At 31.2% G+C, this 27,868-nt stretch overlaps 2 protein-coding genes across 3 annotated transcripts in view; one reads left to right on the top strand and one right to left on the bottom strand.

The window, feature by feature from the left end:
- LOC125055941 (GTPase-activating Rap/Ran-GAP domain-like protein 3) overlaps positions 1–27,868 on the bottom strand; it is a 143,343-nt gene that overhangs the window by 54,887 nt on the left and 60,588 nt on the right. The window contains exon 1 of one of the 2 annotated variants that reach the window (XM_047658700.1): positions 3,800–4,377. The exons of the other annotated variant lie outside the window; for it this stretch is intronic. Coding sequence (XP_047514656.1) covers positions 3,800–3,963 — 164 coding nt within the window. The 5' untranslated portion in view covers positions 3,964–4,377. Of the gene's footprint in view, positions 1–3,799; positions 4,378–27,868 lie in introns of those variants that run through there. 2 annotated transcript variants of the gene reach the window in all.
- Positions 8,842–10,942, top strand: LOC125055943 (ZZ-type zinc finger-containing protein 3). The gene is made up of 2 exons (XM_047658703.1): positions 8,842–9,126; positions 9,306–10,942. The coding sequence occupies exon 2, from the start codon at positions 9,315–9,317 to the stop codon at positions 10,281–10,283; it is 969 nt and encodes a 322-aa protein (XP_047514659.1). The 5' UTR covers positions 8,842–9,126; positions 9,306–9,314; the 3' UTR covers positions 10,284–10,942.

The raw sequence follows: 27,868 nt of genomic DNA, 5'->3' as shown, positions 1-27,868 counted from the left end.
TAAACTTTGTAATTTTTGTATTTGTGTAAGTAACTTTGCAAGAGGTAAGTGATGTTTATTAATAATTTATTATTTTTAATGTTTGTTTTAGTTCAAATAAATAATAGAAATGGTAAAACAAATAATAGGATAATCCAAAAATCCCCTATTTCTTTTAATTCTATATGAATGCTAATCTAATAATAAAATATTAAAGTTATTGTAAGTTAGTATTAATTATTTCTATTATTTAGTTTTTATAAATATCTATCCTTATATTATTGTTTTATTTTACATTAATAATCCATAATAGGTTCTTATTATGGATTATTCTTATTTTCATTATAGAATCTTTTTTCATTATATGACAATGATCATGAAATTGACATGACATATTATGAAAATGATCTATCCCTATCATATGTTGACAAGTAAAGAAGTATCAAGTAAAGATGTATAGAAATATTGCAATATTTATTTTAAACAGCACTTTAAAATGTCCTAAAACTACCTTTTTCTAGTATCTGAACAAATTATGCCTTTAGTGAGCATTTGTTGTTCTCTCAAATGAGAGAGAGAGAGAAAAGGGAGAGTCCCCACTTACATCAATTCCAAGAATTTCCTTGATTACTTCCATGCCTGGGCAGTATACTCCTTGAAAAAAATAATTAATCTAATTCAATTTTAAAATGTAATAAAATATTATGATTTAATCTTGCAACATTCATTACATATACGTTATGTATTACAAAGTATTTAATCTTTCTCAAATTAATTCTTTCTTCAAATTAATTGATTAATAAGAAATCCTTTCCTTTTAATTCATTTAAAAAGGCGGTAAAAAATATTAACAGTACTTTCTGTTAATGTTTTAGTGAAATCCTGAAATCTAAACATATTTAAATTTTAAGCTATAAGTTTGCTGAAGTAAAACTTTGCTGGCAATCAAAACAAAATTTCAAAGATATTAATTCTTAAGAACCTTGAGTAATTCTCTAATTATATTTGAATAAACTTTATTATATTATGTCTAAATTCAATATTTTAAATAGGTTAAATTAAACGTTTTAATATGTATTCTTATCTTAATTTAGGGAATCTAAATATAAATAACCGATAATTTACTTATGATAAAATTGTTTTTTTTTATTTGCCTTTTCACAAGTCCACATATAAAGGGTACAGCTATTACCTACCTATGTTAGAGGTGCCTTTATTGGTTGTTAGGATGTATTTAGTAGCACATACAGCTGTATATTAACATTACGGCATTTAATAGAAGACAATACACTAAACTAAAATAAAAATATACTATTATTGTGTTACGAGTGAGGGTAGCAAGCAAAAAGCTAAACAACTAGTCCGGAGGCTTATTGAATAGTGTTTATAATATTAGGTATATTATAATATTAGGTATATTATCATATTAGGTATAATATGATAAACTAATTTGTTATAAGTTCAATTTAATAAATAACGTTTTAAGTGAGTTTCAAACTAATTACTAGTACCAAAACTAAACTTAATTTTGCCTCTCTCACTCAAAAAACTCGAAGTTTTGACAGGCTTTAATTGAATTTTGATATGTTAGGGGTTATGGAGTTGACATCGCTTCAGGCTTCGGTTACTATTTTAGTTAAATATATATCAATACTATAGTATATTATAAGTTCGTCTAGTAGCTTAAGCGTGCGCATACGTTCCTTGAAGTCATACGTTCACATCCCTATTGTGAACCAACGGATTTTCTTTCTCTATGCGCAATGGACTCGCTCGAACCGTGAAGATAAATTTTGTGAGGAAACCGGGATGTCTTAGAGCCAAAGAAGATGATATTTGTCAAGTACAGAAGGCTCACCATCTAGTTGTATAAACGTAAATATTCAAATGCGAACGAAATCTGATGCCAAGACCCTCTGTTGCGTCCCTGGATTACTATTATTAAATATTATAGGTACATATACTATTGAGGTCAATCATATTTCTTTCCTGAACACATATAGCTGTATATTGCTAAGCTACGAATAACAATCAGTTATAGGTAATAGTTGTGCATCAAACTACCAAATCTTACGACTGGTAATTATAAAAAATAATAAAAATTGTGAACAAAAGCTTGTCATTATAAACCCCCAGGTCGGTAGTAAAAATTATTATATTTTGTTGCATAGTTGCGTAAGAAACAAACTTGCCTACTATGGTAAGGTATAAGGTACAAAAATTTAATTTTATTTCAAAAAGCACGATTTTTATTTCCAAAAGGGCAGTTGAATACGTGTATCTTTTCGTCAAATCTTTCTTTATTATGACAAAGTGGCGTTCACGGATGATCATAAACAGTTGTTTTCTTTCGTAGCGGGGAAAACAAAAGTTATATATATAACTTACTATACAATGTTGTGGCCTACTTTAGGAGATAAAATTAGGTCATTTGAATTGCACTAGAGTTTTCAGATAAACGTCTTCCGGTGCCAAAAACATATAATGTAAAAGTAAATGCGCTTCGTACTGTACTACTACTAAGTATTATTTTTGTACATTTCGTGCTTGTTCTCTTAGACATGAACGCTAATGTTGAATGTAAGACGGATATCAGCTTGTTCTAATAAACAATAGCAGTATTTCCATACAACATATTTTAACTATACGTAACGCGTAATTATTATCAAACACATAATTAACAACACTAGGTCTATAAGTGAAATCATTAAATGAGAACAATACACTAACGAGGGTTCACAGCTATCGTATTTCATATTCATTGTGTTAATTTAATAAAAGAATGCGCTTTGAATATTAACTATGTCCATAAATCAGTTCATAAGCCACATTGTTTTATAGAAGCGTCCGACTAAACACGAGCATGATGTATGGACGGGGCTGGAACTCAATAATGCTAATTAGCGAATCACACTCCACTTGATCAAAGAGCTTTGACTCTAATTGGAATCCTAGAGCTATTTGCATACGATTTTGGTCAAGCTCCTTCAGTTAAATTTTTTTTAAAAGTATTTTTGTATTATAACTTTATTAGCGCACTGTTGTAATGAGTTTCTGTAATGATAAAAATGTTATGGTTAGATGTATTGATAAACGCAAAACCTCGTTTGACGGTGTATGTCTTCTATGGTGCAAATAGATAGGTAGGTAATTTTCGTTTCGATTTCGAGGTATTATCATAATATGCTATAGTTATATTTTATATATAAATAACTTATGAAGTTCTTCACGGTCATGAAAAGTTGCGTTTGGCTCCAACATATTACGAGCTAAATAATACCTAAATAAAGACGAATAAATAAAATCGACGAATTTCAAAACAAGGATAATATTCAATCTGCTCGAATTTGTTGAAAATACCCTTCAAACGAGCAGGTAACGCTTTGGCATTCTTCCACGCGATACTCTTCAAGGTTCTTCTTATTTAAATTATTCAGAAGTGCATTTTGCCATTTCTTTTTATTAAATATCCTGCGGTACATTTTGCGGAGAGTTTTAAATACGTCATTTAAATATATTGTTGAAATGGTTTTAGTATCTAAACCTTTTATGTTATTTTAAAGTGCATATTATCTGTCATTGCGTTTATTTAGACAATTTTGTCCCGAAAGTTTAGACGTTTTTATGAAATTGTAATTTCATATCGTCATGTATTCCATCCAACACACAGACTAGTATGACCAAAAATATGTGGTTTAAAAAGGTTAAAGTACGCATTCGTAGTTAAGAAGTCCTTATGTAACTGGGATTTCAGTTTTTTTACGATAAAAGCACTTATTCGAGGTAATTGACATAACATTTGCAATAATGTTCGACTTACATAGCACTACTGGCTCGTCTTTGCAGCAGTTGGAGGAGGCTGCCATCGGCTGCTGAAGAGCATAGGCTACGCGACCGGGTTCGCCTCTCACCCCGTTCACCACGTTCACGCCACCTTGTCACCAGGGACTCGAGGCACAGCATTGCGCGACCATCGCAAACCATGCGGCTTCCACTATAACGCTTTTTACGCGTGTCACTTGAAATACTTATCCCAGTAACAAATTCAATTATAGTTCCTGCTGTTCTCTATTTTTTTTGAATAATTTCCAAAGCCAGCAAAGAAGATTTCAATTTTCGTTGTGACGAATAAATTAATTGTTTCACTTCTCTATTTACGTCTACAGCTAAATAATGCGCAAGAAGCTATTTTTTTTTAAATTCCTTTTTAAACCAAATCAGAATTAGTTTTTATCGAATTCAATAATAAACACTGAAAATTAACAATTGGGCGTAACACAATACTTGCTACACTTCTACGAAAATTGTATGAGTGAACTCGAATTATTGAAGGAAATTAAGTTTTCCCGCGGCGAGACAAATCATAGTAGAGCGATGCGGCACTCCCGGGTGCTACCACAAGACTGAAAACAGCTTGAACGCTTGTATAGGGTAAGGGTAGGCCTGTTAACCTTACACCCTTTGCCCCTACCGCATATGGCCTCATTGTGTCCAACTTTCAAGTTTTGATGGACGATTTGCGTGCTAGAATTGGTAGCACTGATAAGAGTTTTTTCTGCTTATTACCGATTGCAAATACTGCACTATTTCTTTTATAAATATACACATATTTGATGTGTAAGCCATGCTGGAGAACATTGTCGATATTTCATAATTTTTCGCAAACAATACCCATGAGATAACTGAACATCCTACTCGCTTTTCCATTAGAAAATTAGATCTCATATCAAAAAGGTAAGATCAACAACACAATATTGTTTATTGCAAGCTATCTTTTTTTAAATAAATATGAAACTCTTGGTCGAAGAAATTTCCGATTCCTCTATATGAGATTTTTAATAGTAGTAGTTTTTTAATAGGAGTACTTAGGGATAGAAATGCCGAATTAGATAAATGGTAAAAACTATACCCGCTAGATTTGAAACGCTGTGAATTTGTGAAATTCAAATTACTTAAAACTATTTATAGATATATTAAAGACATGTGTGTCAATTGAAGCATCACAATATTCATTAAAACCGGATGAACAAGTAAAAGTATTATCAAATTTATCAAAAAAGTAGTACAGACCAGACTTACCACTTCACTTTCCTCCGTTTTCATAAATAAATGAAAAACGTGACATTTTGTGAATCGCGGATTTTTCAATATCTATGCATTACTATGCATTGCACAATTAGTTTGTTTTTTTTGTATTCCGTTAGGAATTTTATATTTTTATATTATTATTCTTATCTTAAATTGTCTAGAGCATAAAAGGATAATGATTATTATATAACTATATTGTAACTTATACATAACAAAAAAATAACAACCTTTCTTAGATTTTGTTAAGTTGTGTATATTTAGATCTGGTAAAGTTATCATTTTTATTTATCGAGCATCTACAGATGTATAAATAATGTAGGTACTGACTGACAGAATTATTCTTAAAAAGCCTATCCTTTTAAATTATAGTTAAGAATTAATAGTGTTTATGTTGCAGGTATAATAATTTTACAACGTTAATTACCTAGAAATTTTTGTCACGATATCTAAGACCTAGGTCAAGTCAACGAACGCTTTATTGAGGCTTCCGATGCCAAACCTCTGAAGTGAATGTAAAGCTATTAAGACCTTTGTAAGTTAGGTTTGACCTAGATTTATTCAAGGATTAATTACACTGCGTCGTAATTTCAAAGAGGCTTTTACCAAGCAAGTCCTAGGATTCTAGTATTGAGTGCCGGTCCCACATTAAAACCATATAATTTTCTATTACCGCTCTAGTTAGCTAAAGCGAAATTGTTTAATATGAGAAAATGTGTTCGTAATAAATTGAAGTACAATTTAAGTTTTAACTTGTCCGAAGATGTAATAAAATCATAGTATATGTAATATGTATGTTATGTTGTAATATAGGCAACTAATTTCTTTTTTAATGCGAAGGAATATATATTTCTAAGGTATGAAATTATGTTAAATAACTTTTTCTTAATATATAAAAAATGTATGTATATAAAAATAATAATACATAAACATTGTTATAATTTTTTGGGATTTAATTCTAAACTGTTCCATGGAAATGCGGCCCAAATTTTCTTAATTTCATTAATTTGTGTTAAATTAAAGAAGTGTCATCAAAAACGAGCGAAACCTAAACGCTTTAGTATATTATACAGTAACGAAGACTTTAAATTACTCTCGATAATTTTGTTTACTAAAAATTTTTGCCTGAAATTTCTTCAATAAGATAACAGTATCTTGCCTACTTTGTAAGTCAAGAATACCATCTATTGTAATTTATTGCTTTTAGCATCTCCATTTCGAAGAAATAAAAGAAATATAAAGGAAAATGTCTAAGAAAACTCCGCAGTCTGCGTACGAATCCGGCATTTTTATCCTCTGGGGAATGATAAGGCTGTAAAATCATTTGCCAGGATCGTGAGTACCGCCTGATCTTGCTCTTAGTAATATTACACTTAAGTACCGCTGTTATTAAATTGTTTGTGATTGAAATAATTTTTATTAAATATAAAATGTTTGACGTGATATTATTGGTCAAGTCCTAACTACTCGCGACTTCCTCAGTGTGATATATAGGAGGTTTGGAGTCAAAGTAATAAATAATATTCTGCAACGTATAAGTTATTTTTAAATGAACTTAATAGCTTAATAGTTGCTTTTTCACGCAGTGCAGCGACTATAATAAAGGAAACGGCTAAGTGTAATAAAAAAACATCAACAAATGATGCAATACTTCATTAGCCTGAAGGTGCGTTTTTTAATAGGTATAACTTTTGGTATGTAGTTAGATGTGACCTAGGAAAGTAGGTAAACGCGTCATTCAAAAAAGGAGGTGAATGACTGTTTTAAGTTGAATTTGGTATTCTCTCGCAATCAAGACGCGATAGAATTGTATCCATAAGGCAGTTTTTGCCGCGCACCACCACTATGTGGAACCAGCTGCCCACAGAAGTGTTTCCGAACCAATTCGACTTAGGGTCCTTCAAGAAAAGAGCGTACCATTTCTTGAAAGGCCGGCAACGCACTTGCGAGCCTTCTGGCATTGTGAGTGTCCATGGGCGGCGGTATCACTTAACATCAGGTGAGCCTCCTGCCCGTTTGCCTCCTATTACATAAAAAAAAAAACCTGTTCTTACATAGAACTTTATGTGGAATGCATTAGGTATTTAAAAAATCTATTTAATTTTTTAACCAGATCAGACTTCGATTTTGCTGTGCTGTGCGTAACATTTAGTATTATTCAGACTTTCATAACATTAGAAAATACTTTGAAATGTTAAATTATACGGTCAACCGTTCCGTTGCTCTGCAGCAAAATTTTTTCACTTTAGAGGTACATTTCTCGATTTTATACATAGATTCCATGAAAACGTAGCTACATTATTTCAATTTAAGAATTATTATGTTTTGTCAAAGCTGCCATATTATAATCTGTAGCGGTCTAAGAAGGGTTTGAATAGAAATGTTATTGCTTATCAATATTTATTGGCCTGGAATAGAACTGATTGAATTTTCTCTATAAGCAAGTGTACCTACTATGTAGTATCATGAATAATAAATACATAATGTGTGTTGATATTCAAATTGAAAAACAAAGAAAATATTAGAATAATAAGATAGGTAATAATGAATTATTAAACATCCGAATAATGAATATTTTAATACGTTTTACGGGGATATTATAACTCCATGTTAAATCACTCTCTTCACTTCTTTCACAATAGGTATATATCTAATAAATAAGGTTTTTAGGAGTTGGGCCTAGCTTTATTAGTAATGAGGATGTAGTTTAATATTTTTTTATTATTTATATTTTATAAAGAAAAGGTCCTGGTTATTATTATGTATTGTGTAGTTATAACACATTAGTGATGAGTGTTAAAGGTAGAAGAATTGTGTGAAAACTCTGCAATGACCCTTTTCAGTTTCCTGATGTTTTGTGGAGCAGCTTGCACTGATCTTACTCGTCTCTTTAGAACATTTCAGACAATATCAATGGGCCTTGAGGCCAGGACTTCAAGTTGGACAATCTAAACAACGGAGCCCAACTCCTTGCATGTACGCTTCCATGTCCAGCATTGTCTTCCTTAAAAATGCAATCTTCCTAATCTTCCTAGTATTCTTCGGAAGGTGCCTGTTTTATTTTTGCAAAAGAGTTTATTATGTCTTTTCTCAATTTATACCCATAATCAGAAATATAAGGATAACTAAAACTATGCTTTAAATACTAGCAATACAATCATTAAGAATTCATTAATCCTTATTGCACAGCGCAAATTTTAACGTCGATAATAAACTCTCTCATACATGAGATTCGATTCCCGGCTGTGTACCAATGGACTTCCTTTCTATTTAACATTCACTCGAACGTTGAAGGAAAACTTCGTAAGGAAACCGGCTTGCCTTAGGCCCAAAAAGTCGACGGCGTTCGTCAGGCACAGAAGGCGGATCACCTCTCGAAATCTGAGGCCCAGACCTAAAAACGGTTGTAGCGCCATTTATTTATTTTTTATAATTATTTATTGATTGCTTCTTTAGGCGCGAATATAAAAGGAAATTTCATCACTGTTAGTTTTAAAAAGTTTCGCTAGATGGCACATATATCAAACCTTAAAAACCTTCCAGTTAGTTTTTGGTTGTTTCGCTAGATGACGCTTATGTAACAAGTTTTGCAGTAAGTTGAATATTGTATCGCGAGATGGCGCAGATAAGCATCATTTTCCGATTATTACAAATTATTTTGGTAGATGGCGTAAACATTTATATTAACTGAATTTACGGAAAGTTGCCCATTTTACCACTAGGGGGTACGAATACTTAGTAAAAAGACATCGATAATACAGACTACAGTAGCTTAGTATGACTGTCGGCGACCGCCGACCGGTGTCAACTATCAAAATTCAAGAAATAAGAATTGTTTATTGTTGTTATTACTTATTACAGATAGTAGATACAACTGTTTTGTGTTCTTTCATTTACTGATTTATTAATAATAACTTTAAAATTGAATATCTAGGTAGCGTTTGTTTCTGGAATTAAAAATCTTTACAAGAAAATAATTTAAACCAAAGTTATGTAAAGTTTGAATGTATTTTATTACTTACCGATTTTTGCAACCTTCTAGAGAAGAGCTTCGACTTTCAGGTGTGTATTTTCTTTGGTGAACGCTATTTAATTTATTTCTTAATTTCACACTGAGTCTTTTTGGACTTCCTGTTAGTTTTACACCTGACATTGCTTACTTTTCTCTTAATATTATGTATTGTTTCTACTTGGTTGCTCAAGAAAAGCTTGCAATGATTCCTATTTATCAAATTTTTCAGGCACCTAACATGGAACATCAAGAGGATGTTATTTCTGAAGAAGATCGTGAATTTTCCTTTGAAACAGATCACTTAGTTTTACGAAGTAACAAGGATTATAATGAGCTTTTAAAGTACATTGTTAAATTAGAAGCACTAAAAGTACAAGCTCTTCAAGATATTGAACTCCTTAATGAGTCGAAAAATAAAGTTTTGGAGGATCCCTTATCATTCATAGAAAACTTAAAGGCAGGTGCTGTAAATTTTCCTCCTCGTCAATCAATACCCGATATACCTCACATTGAATGGGAAAAATATGGGATAGATGTGTCTCTTGAGTCAGAGAGCAATAAAAAAATTAATAAAGAAATAGAAACTGCAATGAAAGTACGGGGGCGTACCTTTACTGATAGTAAGCCAGAAACCTTTAATCAACTGTGGTCATTTGAGGAACAAAAAAGACTGGAAGAGCTACTGGAGATTTACCCCGAAGAGCCTATAGAAGCTCGGCGTTATAAAAAAATTGCTGCTGCACTTGGTACAAGAACAACAACTCAGGTTATGAGCCGTATACAAAAATACTTTAATAAACTTGCAAAAGCTGGTTTACCAATACCTGGGAGAGCACCAAAACAAAACAAATTTATTAGAGACAAAAGTAAAAGTATGTTCTACAAAAAATCTACATTCTTTCCAAAACTCCATGTGCCTGTGAAGATGGAAGACCCTAATGAAGATACTGAAGACCAGGAATCATTGACCTCGGAAGCAAGAAATGGAAACAAATTTATGCTTGACCTGCTGAGAGCAGCTAAAGCGCAGAGGTTGTTAGATGAGACCTCACCAGTGTACCAGGCGAAAACAATGTGTGTTGGCTGTCTAAAGACTAACTTTCTTGGAGCTCGGTGGACAGATAATACTGGGACAGATTATTGTACCGACTGCTTAGTGAAAATAATGCCTACAGAAAAGTTGACCCCTGTCAGACAGCCCATTTGAATCTGATAATTGATGTACATTAATTATTATCATTTTTTATTTAAAAGTACATGTAGATAAGCCAAGTTTAATTTTTAAATTTACATGGAACACAAATAGTTAATTTTTTTTCACCAATTATAATAAAGATTGTGTTAAATGTGCAAAATTGTGATATACTTTTTACCAGTCCAACTGTTTTAAAAATAGAGATTAATAACACTTAAGATTTTCATATTAACACTCACTGTTTCACTTTAAATATTATTTACAAAATAGAGTACAAATATTAATTAAAGTTTTAATATTATAAATATGTAAAATAATACCGTGCCAGTGGGGCATCCGGCGAGAGTGATGATGATCCACTGATTTGGAACACTGAGCACGGGACGATCTAAACTATAAATCTACATATAAGGCCTATCTGGCCACTGCATATTGATATATGCATTGTAGTGTATCAAGGTTTTTATTGAATTGCTTTTCCAATGGCTGGCATATTATTTGATTATAACTACTTTTATCACGCGAATTTGCCTTGATTGACGTCTTTGGTTTTTATGTACTATGTTTATAGTTTATATGATCTTGTAGAATGTACAAAATATTTATATAATATTTATTATCTGCTGGCTAAAGTGAAATAAAAATATTAATTATGCCAATTAAATTATTAAGGACCTTATGAAGTGATCACAGATATAACCGCATTTCCCGGGATATTTTTAGTTATGACGTCCAAAAAGACTAATAAGTATCGTGTTTTCATAAATTGCAATAAAGTGGTACATTTTGATGATACACATGAAAGATTTATTATCAAAAAGCGCCTATATAATTGTACAAAGCGATGGAGTTACGTAATATTTTTGTTTTTGTATTGCTATATCGTGTTTATGTAGTGTATCCATAGTAGGTACATACCAGTCAATATATATATATAATACTTTCCTTTTACAATCTTGAAAGATCGAAAGGATGTTACTGATGCACCACACATACGTATATTACCGATTTTGATATCTGTATAAAAATGTTTCTAATCAAATCCAGGTGGATGTAAATCGATGACCGTAAATGTCGCTATTCACGAAGATTGGATTGGCAGCGAGTAGGTACGTGTTATCCCCAGTAGCTTCGCGTCACTGATTCTGATCTTCGCAGTTCAGAACTGCAGGGCCTTGTTATATAATTTAATTAGATATCTGATGTATCCATTCCCTATTAAAGATAAGGGAAAAATGCATATATCATAACTTTGATGTGTGTATGTTTGGGTTACCAAAAGAAAGAAATCCGAAAGATATTTCTACCATTTTTAACAATCGGTTGATTTTTAACGAATCAACATCCATTGTTTTTATATATTGTAATACATATTTAGGTAAATGGCAAATCATTCGAAATCATGTGAAAATTCAGTAAGTATATGCTAAGCATGTGAAAATAACTTAATAATCTAAAAAAATCCTTATGCGTGACATTAATTAAACAAAGTGCCTACGTGCTTGAGCCGCAAAATTCAATCTAATCAAGCCTACAAAATTTTAATCCTGAAGGGCCAAAAAATCTTAACTGTAAAGTTGCATGCAAACTCTAAAGACCGAACGTACAAATTATTAAACGTATGATAATTTTCTGCTGCGCTGTTTTCAATTACAATATTTTTGTGTATACCCTCCGTATATATAATGTCGCCCACGTTAACACAGAAAGGTTTAGTACTTATGAGCATTGAGCATACATGGTCAAATCATTCAAGTCATTAAACGACATTTTTACGTTAATCGTATTTAGATTTCTTAGTTCGATTCAGTGTACCTATCGTACCTAAATACCGATTATACAAGCAGTTGCGTAACAGAACTTTTTGAGCATCTCACTAATTATGTACTTGCAATTAGAATAATTTGATTAATGTTACGTTCAATATTCTTCCTACGTTTTTGCAAAAGCGTATTCTTTTAGCCAAGCATAACTAAGTACTATTTTGTTTCCTATTAGTAGTGTCTAACAAAAACTTACCTAGATCCACTTTTGTTTTGATACACTGAAAATAACATACATTTAATGTAATTAGTATTTTTCTCTACGGACTTAAACATTAAGCACGCTCTAATTTCCGTCTAATTACTTAAGTTAAAAAGGTTGTGCAGTAATTCAGTTTTTCTACAGGTTAATTTTTAAGAGTTTCGTTTATTTAAAATTAGATTATACTGAAGTAGATTATCTATTAGTAAGTACAATTGAATTATTTAGCATTATCTATTACTATATTTTGCTCGCAATTAAGATTCTATATTATTATATATTACGCCTTGAAAACCCGCCTAAGATAACCATACATGAACCTTGAAAAATAGTTGTTTCGATAAAATCATGTAAAGCTTATCACGTAGTAAATTTTTTTGCATTTAATGAAATTTAATTTTATCCGCACTTGATAAATGAGTTTCGTGAAATAAATCTTAAAACGATGACACTGGGATAATTCTATGAAATTCACGTTATGAAAGATGAGACCTTACATTAAATACGTGATGACAAGCGTCATAAATCTATTTCACCCTGTACTACGGTTCAATTTACATTTTCTTTCGTTTTTCGAATGCGAAAGGAATTTTATTTAGCTACTCGTTAAATTTATTTTTAATTTATGCTGCCTCGAGACCGTACAAGATTGTAAAGGAGATCTTTTTGCGCGTATAACCTATGCTAAATTTATGTATCTCGCTTTACTACAGCTAACTTAAACAAATCAATATATAGCCAAAGATAGAATACATAGTACATATATACAAAAAGGTTCAAATATTTACGAAAATTAAAAGGAAAAAATCAATCAAACTTAACTAAGTATATAATACCTAATTCGGCTGTGTTGTGTGATGGTGTGAAAGTGGGGGTGGGAATTTTAACTTTATTTTTCTTTTTATTGCACATAAGGCATACGAGCATGTGGGCCTTAAAAGCGCTGTGTTGTGGGACGCCATACGTCGAGGTGGAAAGGATGAATTGGAAGGAGCTGGGGAGCTACCGCCCGAAGGTGAAAACAGTACTCCATGTGGGACTGAATTTGCGCTTTATACAAACTCACGAATAATCGCAATTTTATTAGTATATAAATATACTAATAAAATTGTGATATACATATATATTTCAACATACCATCGAAGTTACGAGTAAATGCGTTTGGATCCAAACATAGATCCAAAGATAATAAAGTATATTTTAGTTTAAACAGACATAATTTTTTAAGTTTATAATATGTATATCTAAACTTTAAAAAGACTCAAGGTTTTTGCGAGGCTAAGTAACTGTTAATTAATAAGTTTCTTTAATAATTAAGTTTTAAAGTTTATATAGAATTCTTTTTTACCTATTTTAGTGACATGCTACCCTTAAAAAGTAAATACTTTGGAATTGAAGTATAGTAGACCGAGGCGAATCGGATCACTTTTTCTTTGAGGTTGAGTAAATCATACTAAAGTGCTATATAATGTTATTTTTATTGATAGAATCGTAAGAAGTAACAATTAGCTATGCAATAAATATTTGAAAAATTAAATCATACATATATTCACTTAATTAGCTATTAAAAACTAAAAAAAGGAAAATATCCGAATCGCCCCAACTCTTGGGGTGAATCGGATCGTGCACAAAATATAACAAAATTTTAAGGTATAGTGTTAAATAACTTTGGAATCAGTAAAAATATATAATAATAAGATAAATTTTAATTATTGGCACATAATTCACATATATATTATGGTCCTTTTTTTCTGTTAGCTCGTGAACGGTACTGAAAAACTCTAAGCAGCTTTACGCAAGGTCAACTCTTTGTTCTGGACTTAATTTACAGCCTCTTTCATTTTTTCTTGACACCATTCTCCGGTGGTCATGAAATAAATATGAATCAATAACCTCAAACATGTAATAAATCAGTTTAAAAGTATCATCCAATTCGCCCCTAAGGATATGATCCGATTAGCCCCATAATTAAGACTTTTGAAATAAATATTTTAGACGTTAACCTCTAAGATTATAGTTAAAAGCGAATTGGTTCTTCAATATTAACACCTTGCTTAACAATATAAACCAATGTAGTTAAATTTTAAGACAAATCCGTCATATGACACAAAGAAAACGTAAGTACGTAACCTTAGATGAGCGCCAAATTGCGACACACACAAAAAACCGAGTGGCTGACGAGCGGTATTGCCACTGATCCACAAGTGCGATCGAAATACTGCTTATGTCGGGAGGTGCTCAGTAAATGGAGAGACACAAAACGCCGGTTAAGTGCGTTCTATGTGAATGTGATATTTGAATTATCAACACATTTCTTATTTTGATCCGATTCGCCCTGTGATCCGATTCGCCTCGGTCTACCCTATCTAAAAACCGAGAAAGTCGCATACTGGGATCCCATAAATAAGTCGTAAAAAACATCGTCGCCGAGGATGTCATTACTACCCTTACATGTGCTTGTCTTGAGGGAAATATGTAGGTATCTGAATTTTCTGAAATATTGGTGGGTATATAATATATTTTGTCTCAGGTTTTATACATAAGGTATTTTTATTTATGGATTACGTTTATATACTATGTATTTATTTTCGTTCTAAATTTGAGCTTTGTTTGTCCGTTTATAAATGTTTAGGTGTATATTATATATTTATTCCCTGTAATGTAATCTTCTCGGCATTAGTATTAAAATATCATCGTCATATTAACAACAACTTTTCCGGCGCTAATTAGAGCAGACTATACAAAAACAAATTGACTTTTTCTGGAACAGATGGTTCATGGTAAACTGATAAACTATGATGAAAGTTGTATAGTTTAATGGATCTGCTATCGATGACGTCGCCTGTGTATATTCAAACTTAAATTATTATTTATTTTACAAAGACTTTTTTTTATATATTTGTATATAGTTTGTGTCAAACTCCGTTAACGAACATGAGGTATAAAAACGTGTTAGCTTTTATTATTTATTTAATAATATTCTAAATAATTTATGAAACATATTCTTTTGCTACAAGTGCGCATGTGCAATAATTACTCATTTGACTCGTTCGGTTATTTACGAATTGTTACGAATTGACTCGAATAACTGCCCGAAGTGGGAAGGTCGAGTCAGAGTGGGGACTAGATGATAAAACAGCTTGTAGCACATGCGCACAGGCAATTCCTTTGTTCAAGTTGGTGTTTATACATTTTACGTAGGGTCAGTGTGTGAAATATAGTAAATCAAGTCATCATTGGAGTGTTTAATTTCCTACCCTAAGAACCAGATCAACTAGCCCTAACAAATCAGAAGAGCGGGATGCCATCGAGGTAAACTGATATGGTATATCATATCCTTGGTGTAAAGGATTAACGCCCACGAGGTATGCGATTTTTTTTCCCTTTCTACATTTTGTAACCTAAAGATATAGGTACTCTTTTTTTTATTATTTTTATTACACCTTTGAAGGTAAATTAGTTACATTTGTTATGAAACCTAGCTTACGATTATGAAGTTTTGTATTTTTACTAACGGAAGACTGTGCTATTGCGTAGGAAGTGTGGGACTGTGCTGTTTTAGGTTATCTAAATTTTTTACCAACTATAACCCGTCGGCCCTGTCTTGTCGTCTTATATCGATGAAAATCAAAACTTCCCAGCTGAAGTCCTTCATACCTACCTAACATAAATGGAAGAAAATGAATCCTATACTAGTGTTCGAAATACATAATTTTATAATATTTGATGAGGGTGATCCCAAATATTTTTACTCGGCCGATCCTCATATGTTTTTATTAGTCTTTGTTGAGATTTACTAGATTTATATATAGTTTTTGATAATTATAATTGATAATATGTAGTTACGTCCACTAATTAGAATTTTATAGTGAGTGTTTAGTGCGTGTTTAAGAAACGCTCTGGTAGGGAGACATTATGGCGAGGTATGTACTCGGGATTTTGCTATGAGTTATGCATCGACAGCCACCGAACCTGTCCTGTAAAACATATAACGTTATTTATTTTAAAGCTGTTACATTACATATTTTTATAATACTTACCGTCGGTTTAGTTGAAATAAATTGAATCATTATTATAAGATACTGGCAGACCGGCCAAGCGCGTTGCTGTGGCTAAGGTTTTTCTTATATTACATAGTAGTAAACTATTCAAGGGAAACGGTAGGAGAACACTAGTCAATTAGTCATGGGGACCACCATGCTTTATTGGTTGTTATGCCGTTGAATTGTAGCTTATGTGAAACGTTGGTACTTTCAACACAGCGCCATCTGTTAGAATTGTGACTGTTAAATAATAAACAAATATTTTGCAATAAAATAATATAAATTGAAATGTAAGCTATCCTATCTTTTAAGTTAGATCAAACTGCACACGGTGTGCAAAATATTTGATATCGGTGCGGTAGTCAGGAGTCGATAGTGGACAAACAACGTGACACGTAATTTATATATTAAGATTTACGACAGATTACACAAGTAATTAGTTTAATTTTGTCTCATATTTTAACAATTTTTTTTAGAGGTTATTTGGTGAGTTGAATATTTTAATAAAGTTTTATTTTTACAGACTACTTTACTATAAATGTTTTACCATTTTTTTTTTTAATTATTAGGCAACTTGAATATTAAAATAAGATACATTTAATTAATTTATTATTTTTAGATGTTCCAAGCTGATTTAATATTATAATAAGTTTCTTACAGAACTAATTTATTTTAATTTTACCATTTTTTTAGAGGTTCTTTGGTGAGTTGAATATTTTAATAAAGTTTTATTTTTACAGACTACTTTATTATAAATGTTTTACCATTTTTGAAATTATTAGGCAACTTGAATATTATAATAAGATACATTTAATTAATTAATTATTTTTAGAAGTTCCAAGCCGATTTAATACTATAATAAGTTTCTTACAGAACTAATTTATTTTTTATAATAATAATTTTACCATTTTTTTTAGAGGTTCTTTGGTGAGTTGAATATTTTAATAAAGTTTTCTTTTTACAGACTACTTTATTATAAATGTTTTACCATTTTTGAAATTATTTGGCAAGTTGAATATTATAATAAGTTACATTTAATTAATTTATTATTTTTAGAAGTTTCAAGTCTGTTTAATATTGTAATATTTTTACAGAACTAATTATTTCAATTTTTTTTATATATATTTTATACCATTTTTAGAAATTATTTAGTGACTGTTATTATAATAAGGTTTTTACATATATAATTTACTTTAAAATAATTATTCATTTTTAGAAGGTATTTACAAAAGTAATAAATTTTACAATAATTTTCGCCATTTATCGTAGAAGGTTAGTTTAATATCATATTATGACTTTGTTATACGAAAATTCAATTGAAACGTATTGTTTGAAGTATATTTTATTGGTAATTAAAGCTTAAATGTTTTATATATATAATCAATACAAACAATTTTTTTTTTTACTACGTTGAATAATATTCTAAACTATCTTAAATATATGTATTAATAAAAAAATTATTTGATTTTATAGAGTGTCTTTGTTACTTAGAATCGACGCCAATCCTTATAGATTAAGATGGCTGGAGTAATAATGTACAATGTTTTTCTTTTGTGTAACGATTGTTTCCAGTATGACTAGACCCAATAAGAATCCAGGGTTTTAGTCCTGAGTTACGAAGTCGTTTTAGGGACGAGGCATATAGAAGTCGAACCTTATGGTTATTTCATTGGTGAGACTAAAGCAGCTTGCTTTCCAATGCAGTAGGTACAGGCTATAGGGCAGTCGTAAGTTAAACTTACCACGAAGCTGCAGCAGATCGAGTGGCTACGCAGGCGTTGCCTCACAGCACTACAAAGTAAGGTGATGCAAAATAATATCGGTGTACGGTCTAAATGATAGTTTACGTATATCTCACGAAAAGGCTACAAATTTAAGTCCGTGGCGAGACAATTAGTAGATCGTTAGTCCAAACATAGAAGATATTTCTTAAAATCGATTGGACAAATGTAGCGTTACTTCAAAGAAAGATTCAGAACAAATTTGATGTCTAGAATCTCAAGAGGAAAACGAAAATGTTTTGAGTGTCAAATGATGAGTTTAACATTGATTGTTTTTCAGTTTCATAGGTATTGAAGTAGTAATAAAATGCTTCGGTCTATTTTTTCTTACCTCTACCTTTCGTTTATACCGCAGGTATTAATAGTTATGAATTTGATGTTGATTGCTTAATGCGATATTGTGATAATGGCAGCCGACATTGGCGCCATTTGGCGCTTTGACATGGTGAAATGATAGTGTAGTCGACAAGTTGAAAATGGAACAAAATAGAGATACTGCTCTTAAAATTATGTGCGATAGCTCATTCGAACCGAAATGACGCCTAGAAAAATGTGCTAAAAGCGTGTAAAAATTAAAAATTGTTATTTAGGAAAAAAATTTTTTTTAAAAATCATAAAATTTTTAATGTAATAAAGTTGTGTTAAAATTTTTTTTTAAAATATTTATTTATTCAATTTGTTAAAAAAAAATTTATCAACAAATGGCGGGATTTTTTTTTTTTGCAAATCAATAAATATCTTGTATTAATAAAAAAACGATTATATGATGATTTAGAAAAAAAAATTTTTTTTAACAACATTACATGGATTTTTAAGTTTTTGTTTAAGTAAAAAAAAATGTTATAAACAAAGTATAAATATTTTTTTAACTTTTATGGCACGATCTTGTTAAGTATGTATGTAAGAAAGGCTCTACGAAGCGAAATATTTTTACGACCATTATTTAAACATTTTTTTTCACTTACAATTAAGACGGTCGTTCGAGAAAATTTCGTTTGTTAACAATTATTTAACTTGTTGAAAAATTAACTTTAAGTAAAATTTTCAACGGGAATAAATTAATTATAGTGTTCAGAACACACCATAATTTTTTCAAATTTAAAAAAAAATATTCAATACCTTAAATAAATTAATTAATGTGCCGTAGTCGCTTTTGACGCCACGCGCGAATCCTAAAAATGTCACCCGCAGACCTATTTTCAGCGTTAAATTAAAGTTATAAATAATGGAGATAGAGTTCCGAGAGTTAGGAGTATTTTATTGGAAATTTCCTCTTCTTTCAGAATCTTTATTTGAAATTTCTTAAATATTAATAGTTTATTAAATATTGGCAAAAAACTAAATGCCATTTTTTTTTCATCTTTAATTGTCTATAACTTTTGCAATTTTTTATGTGCTAATACACGCTTTTAGCACATTTTTCTAGGCGTCATTCCGATTCCAATGAGCTATCGCACATAATTTTAAGAGCAGTATCTCTATTTTGTTCCATTTTCAACTTGTCGACTAGACTATGAATTTAATAAGAATGATAACAGTAAAAGCGCTATTACTGTTGAATAGTCGTTAATTTGTTAATATATTAATGATTAACGTTAATAAGGAAATGGAATGAAACTATAGATACTTATTTGTTGAGGGATTCTTCAAATAATTTTTAGGGATTGGTTTTAAAACTTGTACAGAAATTAAGATAAAGCTAAGCGACAATTATATTACCCGTAATACGGCCTTACAGTGTATCAAACTGGGAACGGAAAAATAAAAAAACAGAACTGAAGGACTGGTAATTTGTGCACTGTCCTAGGCTGTGCATTTTGCCCGTTAAAATAGAATTGATTTTGCTTTGATTTTTCTAGATCTTAACATGAGAACAACAAACGAGCCCTCTACCGCGAATCGATAATAATCAATTGGATAATATTTCAGTCATGGGTGTTGTATTACACAGGGCCTCGCATCAGGGTACTATTAGAAAGCTGATGGTATTTCTGGTCTTAAGTGAGAGCAAGGGTAGCAAAGATGAAAAAGATGACTCTATAGGACAACGATACAGTAAGACTGTATATTATGAGGTATTAATATTATTATATTTTTTTTGCTGCTTAGTAAACTTTATTGTGAATTTAATGAGATCACAATACATTTAGTTACGTAAACTTTATTTTAAATGTAAAGAGATAAAACAGATTTACTTATGTAAACTTTATTGTGAATTTAATGAGATCACAATGCATTTAGTTATGTAAACTTTATTTTAAATGTAAAGAGATAAAACAGATTTACTTATGTAAACTTTATTGTGAATTTAATGAGATCACAATACATTTAGTTACGTAAACTTTATTTTAAATGTAAAGAGATAAAACAGATTTACTTATGTAAACTTTATTGTGAATTTAATGAGATCACAATGCATTTAGTTATGTAAACTTTATTGTGAATATAAAGAGATCATAATACATTTAGTAATGTAAACTTTATTTTAAATGCAAAGAGATAAAACAGATTTACTTATGTAAACTTTATTGTGAATATAAAGAGATCACAATACATTTAGTAATGTAAACTTTATTTTAAATGTAAAGAGATAAAACAGATCTACTTATGTAAACTTTATTGTGAATTTAAAAAAAAATCACAATGCATTTAGTTATGTTAACTTTATTTTAAATGTAAAGAGATAAAACAGACTTATTTATGTAAACTTTATTGTGAATAAAAAGAGATCACAAAACAGATTCAGTTATGTAAACTTTATGGTGAATTTAAAGAGACCACAATGCATTTAGTGATGTGAACTTTATTTTATAAAGAGATAAAACAGATTTAGTTATGTAAAATATATTGTAAATATAAAGAGATCTCAAAAGATTTAGTCATGTAAACTATATTGTGAACATAAAAAGATCTCAAAAGATTTAGTATGTAAGACTATTGTGAATGTAAAGAGGTCACAGTAGATTTGGATGTGTCCGACTATTGTGAATGTAAAGAGGTCACAGTAGATTGGATATATAAGACTATTGTGAATGTAAAGAGGTCACAGTAGATTTTGATATGTAAGACTATTGTGAATATGAAGAGGTCACAGTAGATTTTGATATGATATGATATGATAAGACTATTGTTAATTATTGATGACTTGATATTTTAAAAGAGTACCGAGAGTTTTTTACGCCGGCTTTTTCTCTCGGCCTACACCCCATTAGACCAGTGCCGATAATTTTTGAACCCAAAAAAAATTACAGTAGGATGAAACCCATTAGAAAAGCAGGGGAATATGATCAAAATGAAAGGAAAAATAAATTACGGTCGATCTGAGGTCGGGAAGGGGTGGGGGGGGGGGGTTTTAAGGGTAAAAAACGGTTTATCTCGATTTCCGGCAAAACTAAAAGTCCTATCGAAGAAAGTTAAATGGCAAAGTTGTAGGTAATAAAAAGATCTAAAACTTTTGTATTCACACATTTTTTACATAACTTCAAAATTGGTGTGAAAAATTCAAAAAACCAAGTTTTTGGTTTTTTATTTTTATCTTTTACAAAAATTTATTTTTTTAAACGAAATTTGGTGAAAACTTACCTTATTATGTCCCAAATATACTGTAATTTATTTGATTAAAAACATTTTTTTTTTCACCTTATTTTGATTTAATATCGAAAAAACACCCTAATTTTCAATCGAAAATTCTGACGTCAAAATTTCAGCTTTTTTCAAAAAGTTGGTGTGCTTTCAGTTCGTTGAAATCTCTACTTTCCTATGGTAAAAAAATACATATATATTACCATAGTAAATCTTCTCAGAAAATGCAAAACATCGTATGCAGTAACGCCCAGACCCGTCATACCCTTCCCTACTTCTCTATGAAATACGAAAATTTTAGCCCATCTAAAGGCTAAAAATTTTTTTCAGGTCACTCAGGTATATATAAGTTATCTTAAAATAGTAATAAATAGGCATCTAATTATAATTTAAAGAAGATTCATAGAGAAGTAGGGAAGGGGATGACGGGTCTGGGCGTTACTGCATACGATTTTTTGCATTTTCTGAGAAGATTTACTATGGTAATATATATATATTTTTTTACCATAGGAAAGTAGAGATTTCAACGAACTGAAAGCACACCAACTTTTTGAAAAAAGCAGAAATTTTGACGTCAGAATTTTCGATTGAAAATTAGGTTGTTTTTTCGATATTAATTCAAAATAAGGTGAAAAAATAAATATTTTTAATCAAATAAATTACAGTATATTTGGGACATAATAAGGTAAGTTTTCACCAAATTTCGTTTAAAAAAATAAATTTTTGTAAAAGATAAAAATAAAAAACCAAAAACTTGGTTTTTGAATTTTTCACACCAATTTTGAAGTTATGTAAAAAATGTGTGAATACAAAAGTTTTAGATCTTTTTATTACCTACAACTTTGCCATTTAACTTTCTTCGATAGGACTTTTAGTTTTGCCGGAAATCGAGATAAACCGTTTTTTACCCTTAAAACTCCCCCCCCACACCTTCCCGGCCTCAGATCGACCGTAATTTATTTTTCCTTTCATTTTGATCATATTCCCCTGCTTTTCTAATGGGTTTCATCCTACTGTAATTTTTTTCACTTTTTATTTATTTTGAAGGCTATCTGCACTGGTCTACATGTCTTCTTTGCCGATGAATAGGGATTTCTACCGATACATATTTAATGACGTGAAATAGGTGATACCTGTATCTTTTATTCCATTATAAATAAACATAAATTAAATTTAGGTTCAATTTAACTAAAGAGATGTAATTCAAGAATGAAAGTTAAAAGATACATAGAATTAATTTTGTTTCTGTTTTGAGTTGTAATTTACAAAGCATTGTTTTTGTTTTTCTTTTTTTTTGCGAGACGCAAACATTGTCAGGAAAGGCCGACTGTTAGCTTTTATTATTTATTTAATAATATTCTAAATAATTTATGAAACATATTCTTTTGCTACAAGTGCGCATGTGCAATAATTACTCATTTGACTCGTTCGGTTATTTACGAATTGTTACGAATTGACTCGAATAACTGCCCGAAGTGGGAAGGTCGAGTCAGAGTGGGGACTAGATGATAAAACAGCTTGTAGCACATGCGCACAGGCAATTCCTTTGTTCAAGTTGGTGTTTATACATTTTACGTAGGGTCAGTGTGTGAAATATAGTAAATCAAGTCATCATTGGAGTGTTTAATTTCCTACCCTAAGAACCAGATCAACTAGCCCTAACAAACGTTTGTTTCTTTGTATGTTTGAGAGTGCTTTAGACTTTTGATTTCATCAATCGGAAATCAATCATCATCAAGTAATTGATGATATAGGTTACGCCGGGAATCGAACCCATAACCTATGGGCGAATGTTATCCCCTAAGCCACACAGTAACAAATGTAACAACGCACCTATACATAAATCTTTTTAGATAACAGAACTGGAGAAATAAAAAATCATTAAATGTAATCACATTTGTTGGAATCCAAATTTGTAACAGAAATAAAACGATGCGAGAAATATTTACACGCGAAAACGTTCCAATAATCGTTTTTAAATGTAAATATCATTTCTTGATCACACAAAAATACAAAATACCGCATTTCGCATACGATAAAACAATTTTGCAAGAATTGAAACTTTGCTTACATTTCATGTTTGGCGGATTAATACTTCAAGTGAGCTTTGAACGTATTGATCAAAGTGTCTCTCAGCATTTTCATTTGTAATCTCATGTGATCGAAAAAATTCTGACTCAATATTGGACGAAATCTTTCATCGTCAGTGTCATCAATTTACGATATGAGGACGACAAATACTTCGTTGAGTATATTGCGCTGTTAAGACAAAAAAGTATTTTCATTTTTTAAGGGCCCTCGTATCAATATCAGAATTTCAATATTTATATTGCTTTTTATGTTTTAACGACAACGGTTCTTTGTGTTTTGTGTATAAATTAACACAAACTGCGGCTACGGTAGTTAATCTATTGAGACTGAAGCAGGAGGAGTACGAGTTTATTTGAGGTATAGGAGTGTCAAAACATCGCCAAAATTCTCCTACATTTTTATTAGAAATAGTCTAAGTTTTTTGACGTGACAACGTCTTATAATTCGATGGAGCCGTCTTCACGCAAGAAAAAACATGACGCATGCGGCGTTACCTCGCTCTGAGGCGTTCCATTTAAGGCTTGAAGTGCAAGCGAGAGCGCGGAACGAGCGTCAAAGAGGCACAATCGGCAGCGTTCGTTCGTTAAAAAATTGACATAATAGTATTTATGCGTACAAATATATGTAACTTGATCAATTCAATTGTGATTTCTATTTACCTCCTCTATATCCATACAAAATATCTATCAAACAAATAAAATTAAAATTTTCTTTTGAAAAGTGCAACCATTCCATCAGTATTTTCCTATGACGTTGTCACGTTCAACTATCGTCAGTAAACCGACTTTACAGACAACCGATTTTGTTTTCTCCAATCCCTTGTACTTAGAATATATATAATGAACTCGACAGGTACTTAATTTCTAGATATATGTTGATTTTGTCAATTCAGCGACGAACTGCTCTATGTTGTCTCTTGTACTAATATATACTAATGTCTGTAAGACGAAAATTTGCAACTATGTATATAGAGGCAATCGATACAAAATATACCTACTATAATAATACTACATACACTGACGCAAAAATAAGGTGTTTACTGGACCGAAGCTAGTGTTGCCCAAATGCAAGACCAAGACGAGACTTAGCCCAGTCTTGGTATTGTCTTGCGACAATACACCTGGTCTTGATCTTGGTCTTGGTATTGCGCTCTCAGTCTTGGTCTTGGTATTGGTCTTGCAGCAAGAGTCTTGCAAGTCTTGCGAGACTTACAAATACCTATTAGCCTATTGCTATTTATTGAACACGTTAGTTTAAATTAGTTTTATTTATTTAGTAAATTTATTTAATTATTTAGTAAAGACTATTGTCTTCAGCGATGATTTACTAACTAATAATAATTAATTTGTTTAATGGAATGGGATGGAAGAGTTGTAGAATAAAGACAATCTATGCAATTTAACATTTATTTAAATAAAAAAATTGCAGTACAGTACAGAATAGCATCGACATAATTAACTTCCAGTAGACTTGCAAACGTTATACAAAACGAGTTCAAAAAGTTATAAGTACAAGTCAAAGCGTTTCCTTACACAAAAATTCTCCTAATGTACCTATGTAAATACCTATGTATTATTGTATCTACCTATAAATTGGTAAAGAAATGATATGAACGGCTCGCCAACATGCAGATATAAACCCCGAGAGGTTTTTGTTGTGTGGCTAAAACTAAATATGAATATGGTTGTTTTCGAATTAAAAAAAATTGGTTACTTTATATTAATTCTTTTGACCAAGAATTAATACAAAGTAACCACCTCGCTGATTCATCACTTAATCTATTTCTATGTTTTCTAATTACTAGCGATGCTTTAGAAAATAATCTCTCAGCAGGTACTGAAGTTGCAGGTATCGAAAGAAAATCACGAGCCATCTTGGATAAAATCGGATATTCCGTCTCATGCGTCCTCCACCACTCTAAAATGTCTTCCGAGCTGGCGGCTCTCGGTTTACTTAGATACTCCTCCAACTCGTCAGAAACTAAGCCTTGAAGACAAGATCCAGATGACGACGTAGAGGGACATGCATACAGTTTCTCAAAGTCTATTACATCTTCATATTCCTCATCCTCACATACTTTGTTTTCATTTCTTGGTAATTCTGGAGATTTAGACACCGAGTGTTGCTGTACTACACGTATACTTTTATATTCTTTATAAAGTTCATTAAATTTGTGCAGGCTTTCTGTTTTAATTTGCTGCCCCCATAATGTAATATCAAAAGTCTGAGCTTTGTGCCTTGGGTCTAAAATTAAAGTGGTACAGTAAATCCAGTTGCTCTTCTTATAATGTTTAAGCATTTTATCTCGGGCTGCTTGGAAACCTAAAATGAGCCTTTCATCCACTTCAGTTCGATTTGGTTTCTCATCTAATTGTTTTACCATTGATTCAATTTTATCAAGCAATAGATTGAATGATACAATGACTAGCGGTAATGTAACATATTTTTCTCCACCAAGTTTCGTTGATAAAAGTTTAAAGTTTATTAAAAACTTATGTATTTTTTCGAGTATTTGCCATTCCGTTTCTGTGATTTGAAAATCATTCAATTCGGTTACTGAAACGCATAATATGTTAATGCCAGGTCTCACTTTTAAACCAAATCCAATCATATCATGTGTGGAATTCCATCTTGTTGGACAGTCGAGTATAGGATTGAGATTTGATGGCACGCCAACTGCTTCACAAGCAGACTGGAACTTCCTCTTCAATATCTCGCTTCTTTTTATTTTACTGGAAATACTGCGTAATTTTGTAATACCTGTACGTGAGTCAGCAATATTTGGCACATATTCTTCATCTTCCTCAGTTTCGTCTTCATAGTCTTCATACTGCTGTTCTTGTTCTTTATTGTCAGTTTCAATGTGTAAAGCTAAGGTCTTTAGTAAATCTTGTACACCAAGGTTCAAAATGTGAGCAAAGCACCGGAAATGTTGATTGTCTGAATCAAAATGCAGCAGTTGTTTGCCAAGTTCACACATAAATTTGGTATTTGCAGTTGCGTTGTCCACCGTGATACCCTGTATTTTATTAATTATGCCATATTCCAATAAACATTCGTGGAAAATCGTTGCAATATCTAACCCAGTATGTCGACCGCGCGATGGTATAAAATCAAGGACTACAGATCGATACTTCCAGTCATTGTCTATAAAATGAATTGTGACCCCGTAGTAACTCCTACCAGCAATGGACGTCCATCCATCAATGGTAAATGACATTTTACATGAATATTGTTGTAGTCGATTTTTAACATTCGATTGTAGTTCTTCAAATCGCTCTTTAACTTTCCTTCTTAGTGTCGACCTTTTAGGAAATATCGTATTCGGGCATATCGATCGAAAATATTCCTGTGTATCTTCATCATCGAAAAATGAGAAAGGAAGATATTTTTTTACAATCCAATCAACTGTAGCTGTCATGAAGTTGTCACTTCGGTTTTCAGATACTGACTGAAATAAAATATTAAAATATGTGTTAATAATAGTAATAATAGGTACCTATTAAAATTTAAAACTATGAACATAGCATGATATCTATAAAAATATAATATAGGTACTAGAAAACCTAAACTATACCTAAACTAGCTTCGCATTTGAATAAATTACCTAGGTATAGGTCTGTACCTATATCTAGGTATCCTAGGTATACCTATAATCTGTATTATAATCGTGTTACGGAAAGGATATACTTAATGTACATACATATCAAAGGCACGGATTCCTATGGTGATAAGTGATAAGAAACCAATAAGGCAACATTTTTCAATACCTATAATTACCTACATAATTATTAATGTTTGTAAGTCTATACGTACACAAATCATTCATTACATAGGTACCTACGTCAGCTGATCGGTGTCAAATAGTGTCAATCAATTAATAATCGTCCCCGTAGAGCGAAAACACATTAGGTTGAAAAATGCCCAAATCGAGTTAACAATGCCAATAAAACTATAGTTTTTTCCCCTATTTAACTGTCTAACCGTCAATTTTGTAGGTATCCTAGTTTCCGATTTACAAAAAGTGAAAATTAAATAAATCTATTCTTTGGTCCTAATAGAAAATAAGAGAAAT

This window comes from Pieris napi, chromosome 14, assembly GCF_905475465.1.
Source record: "Pieris napi chromosome 14, ilPieNapi1.2, whole genome shotgun sequence".
NCBI classification, from domain to species: domain Eukaryota; kingdom Metazoa; phylum Arthropoda; class Insecta; order Lepidoptera; family Pieridae; genus Pieris; species Pieris napi.
This window is presented reverse-complemented; position numbering and strand designations above follow the sequence as displayed.

Coding starts and splice junctions, on each gene's coding strand:
- LOC125055943 (XM_047658703.1), top strand. CDS start 9,315: ATGGAACATCAAGAGGATGTTATTTCTGAAGAAGATCGTGAATTTTCC.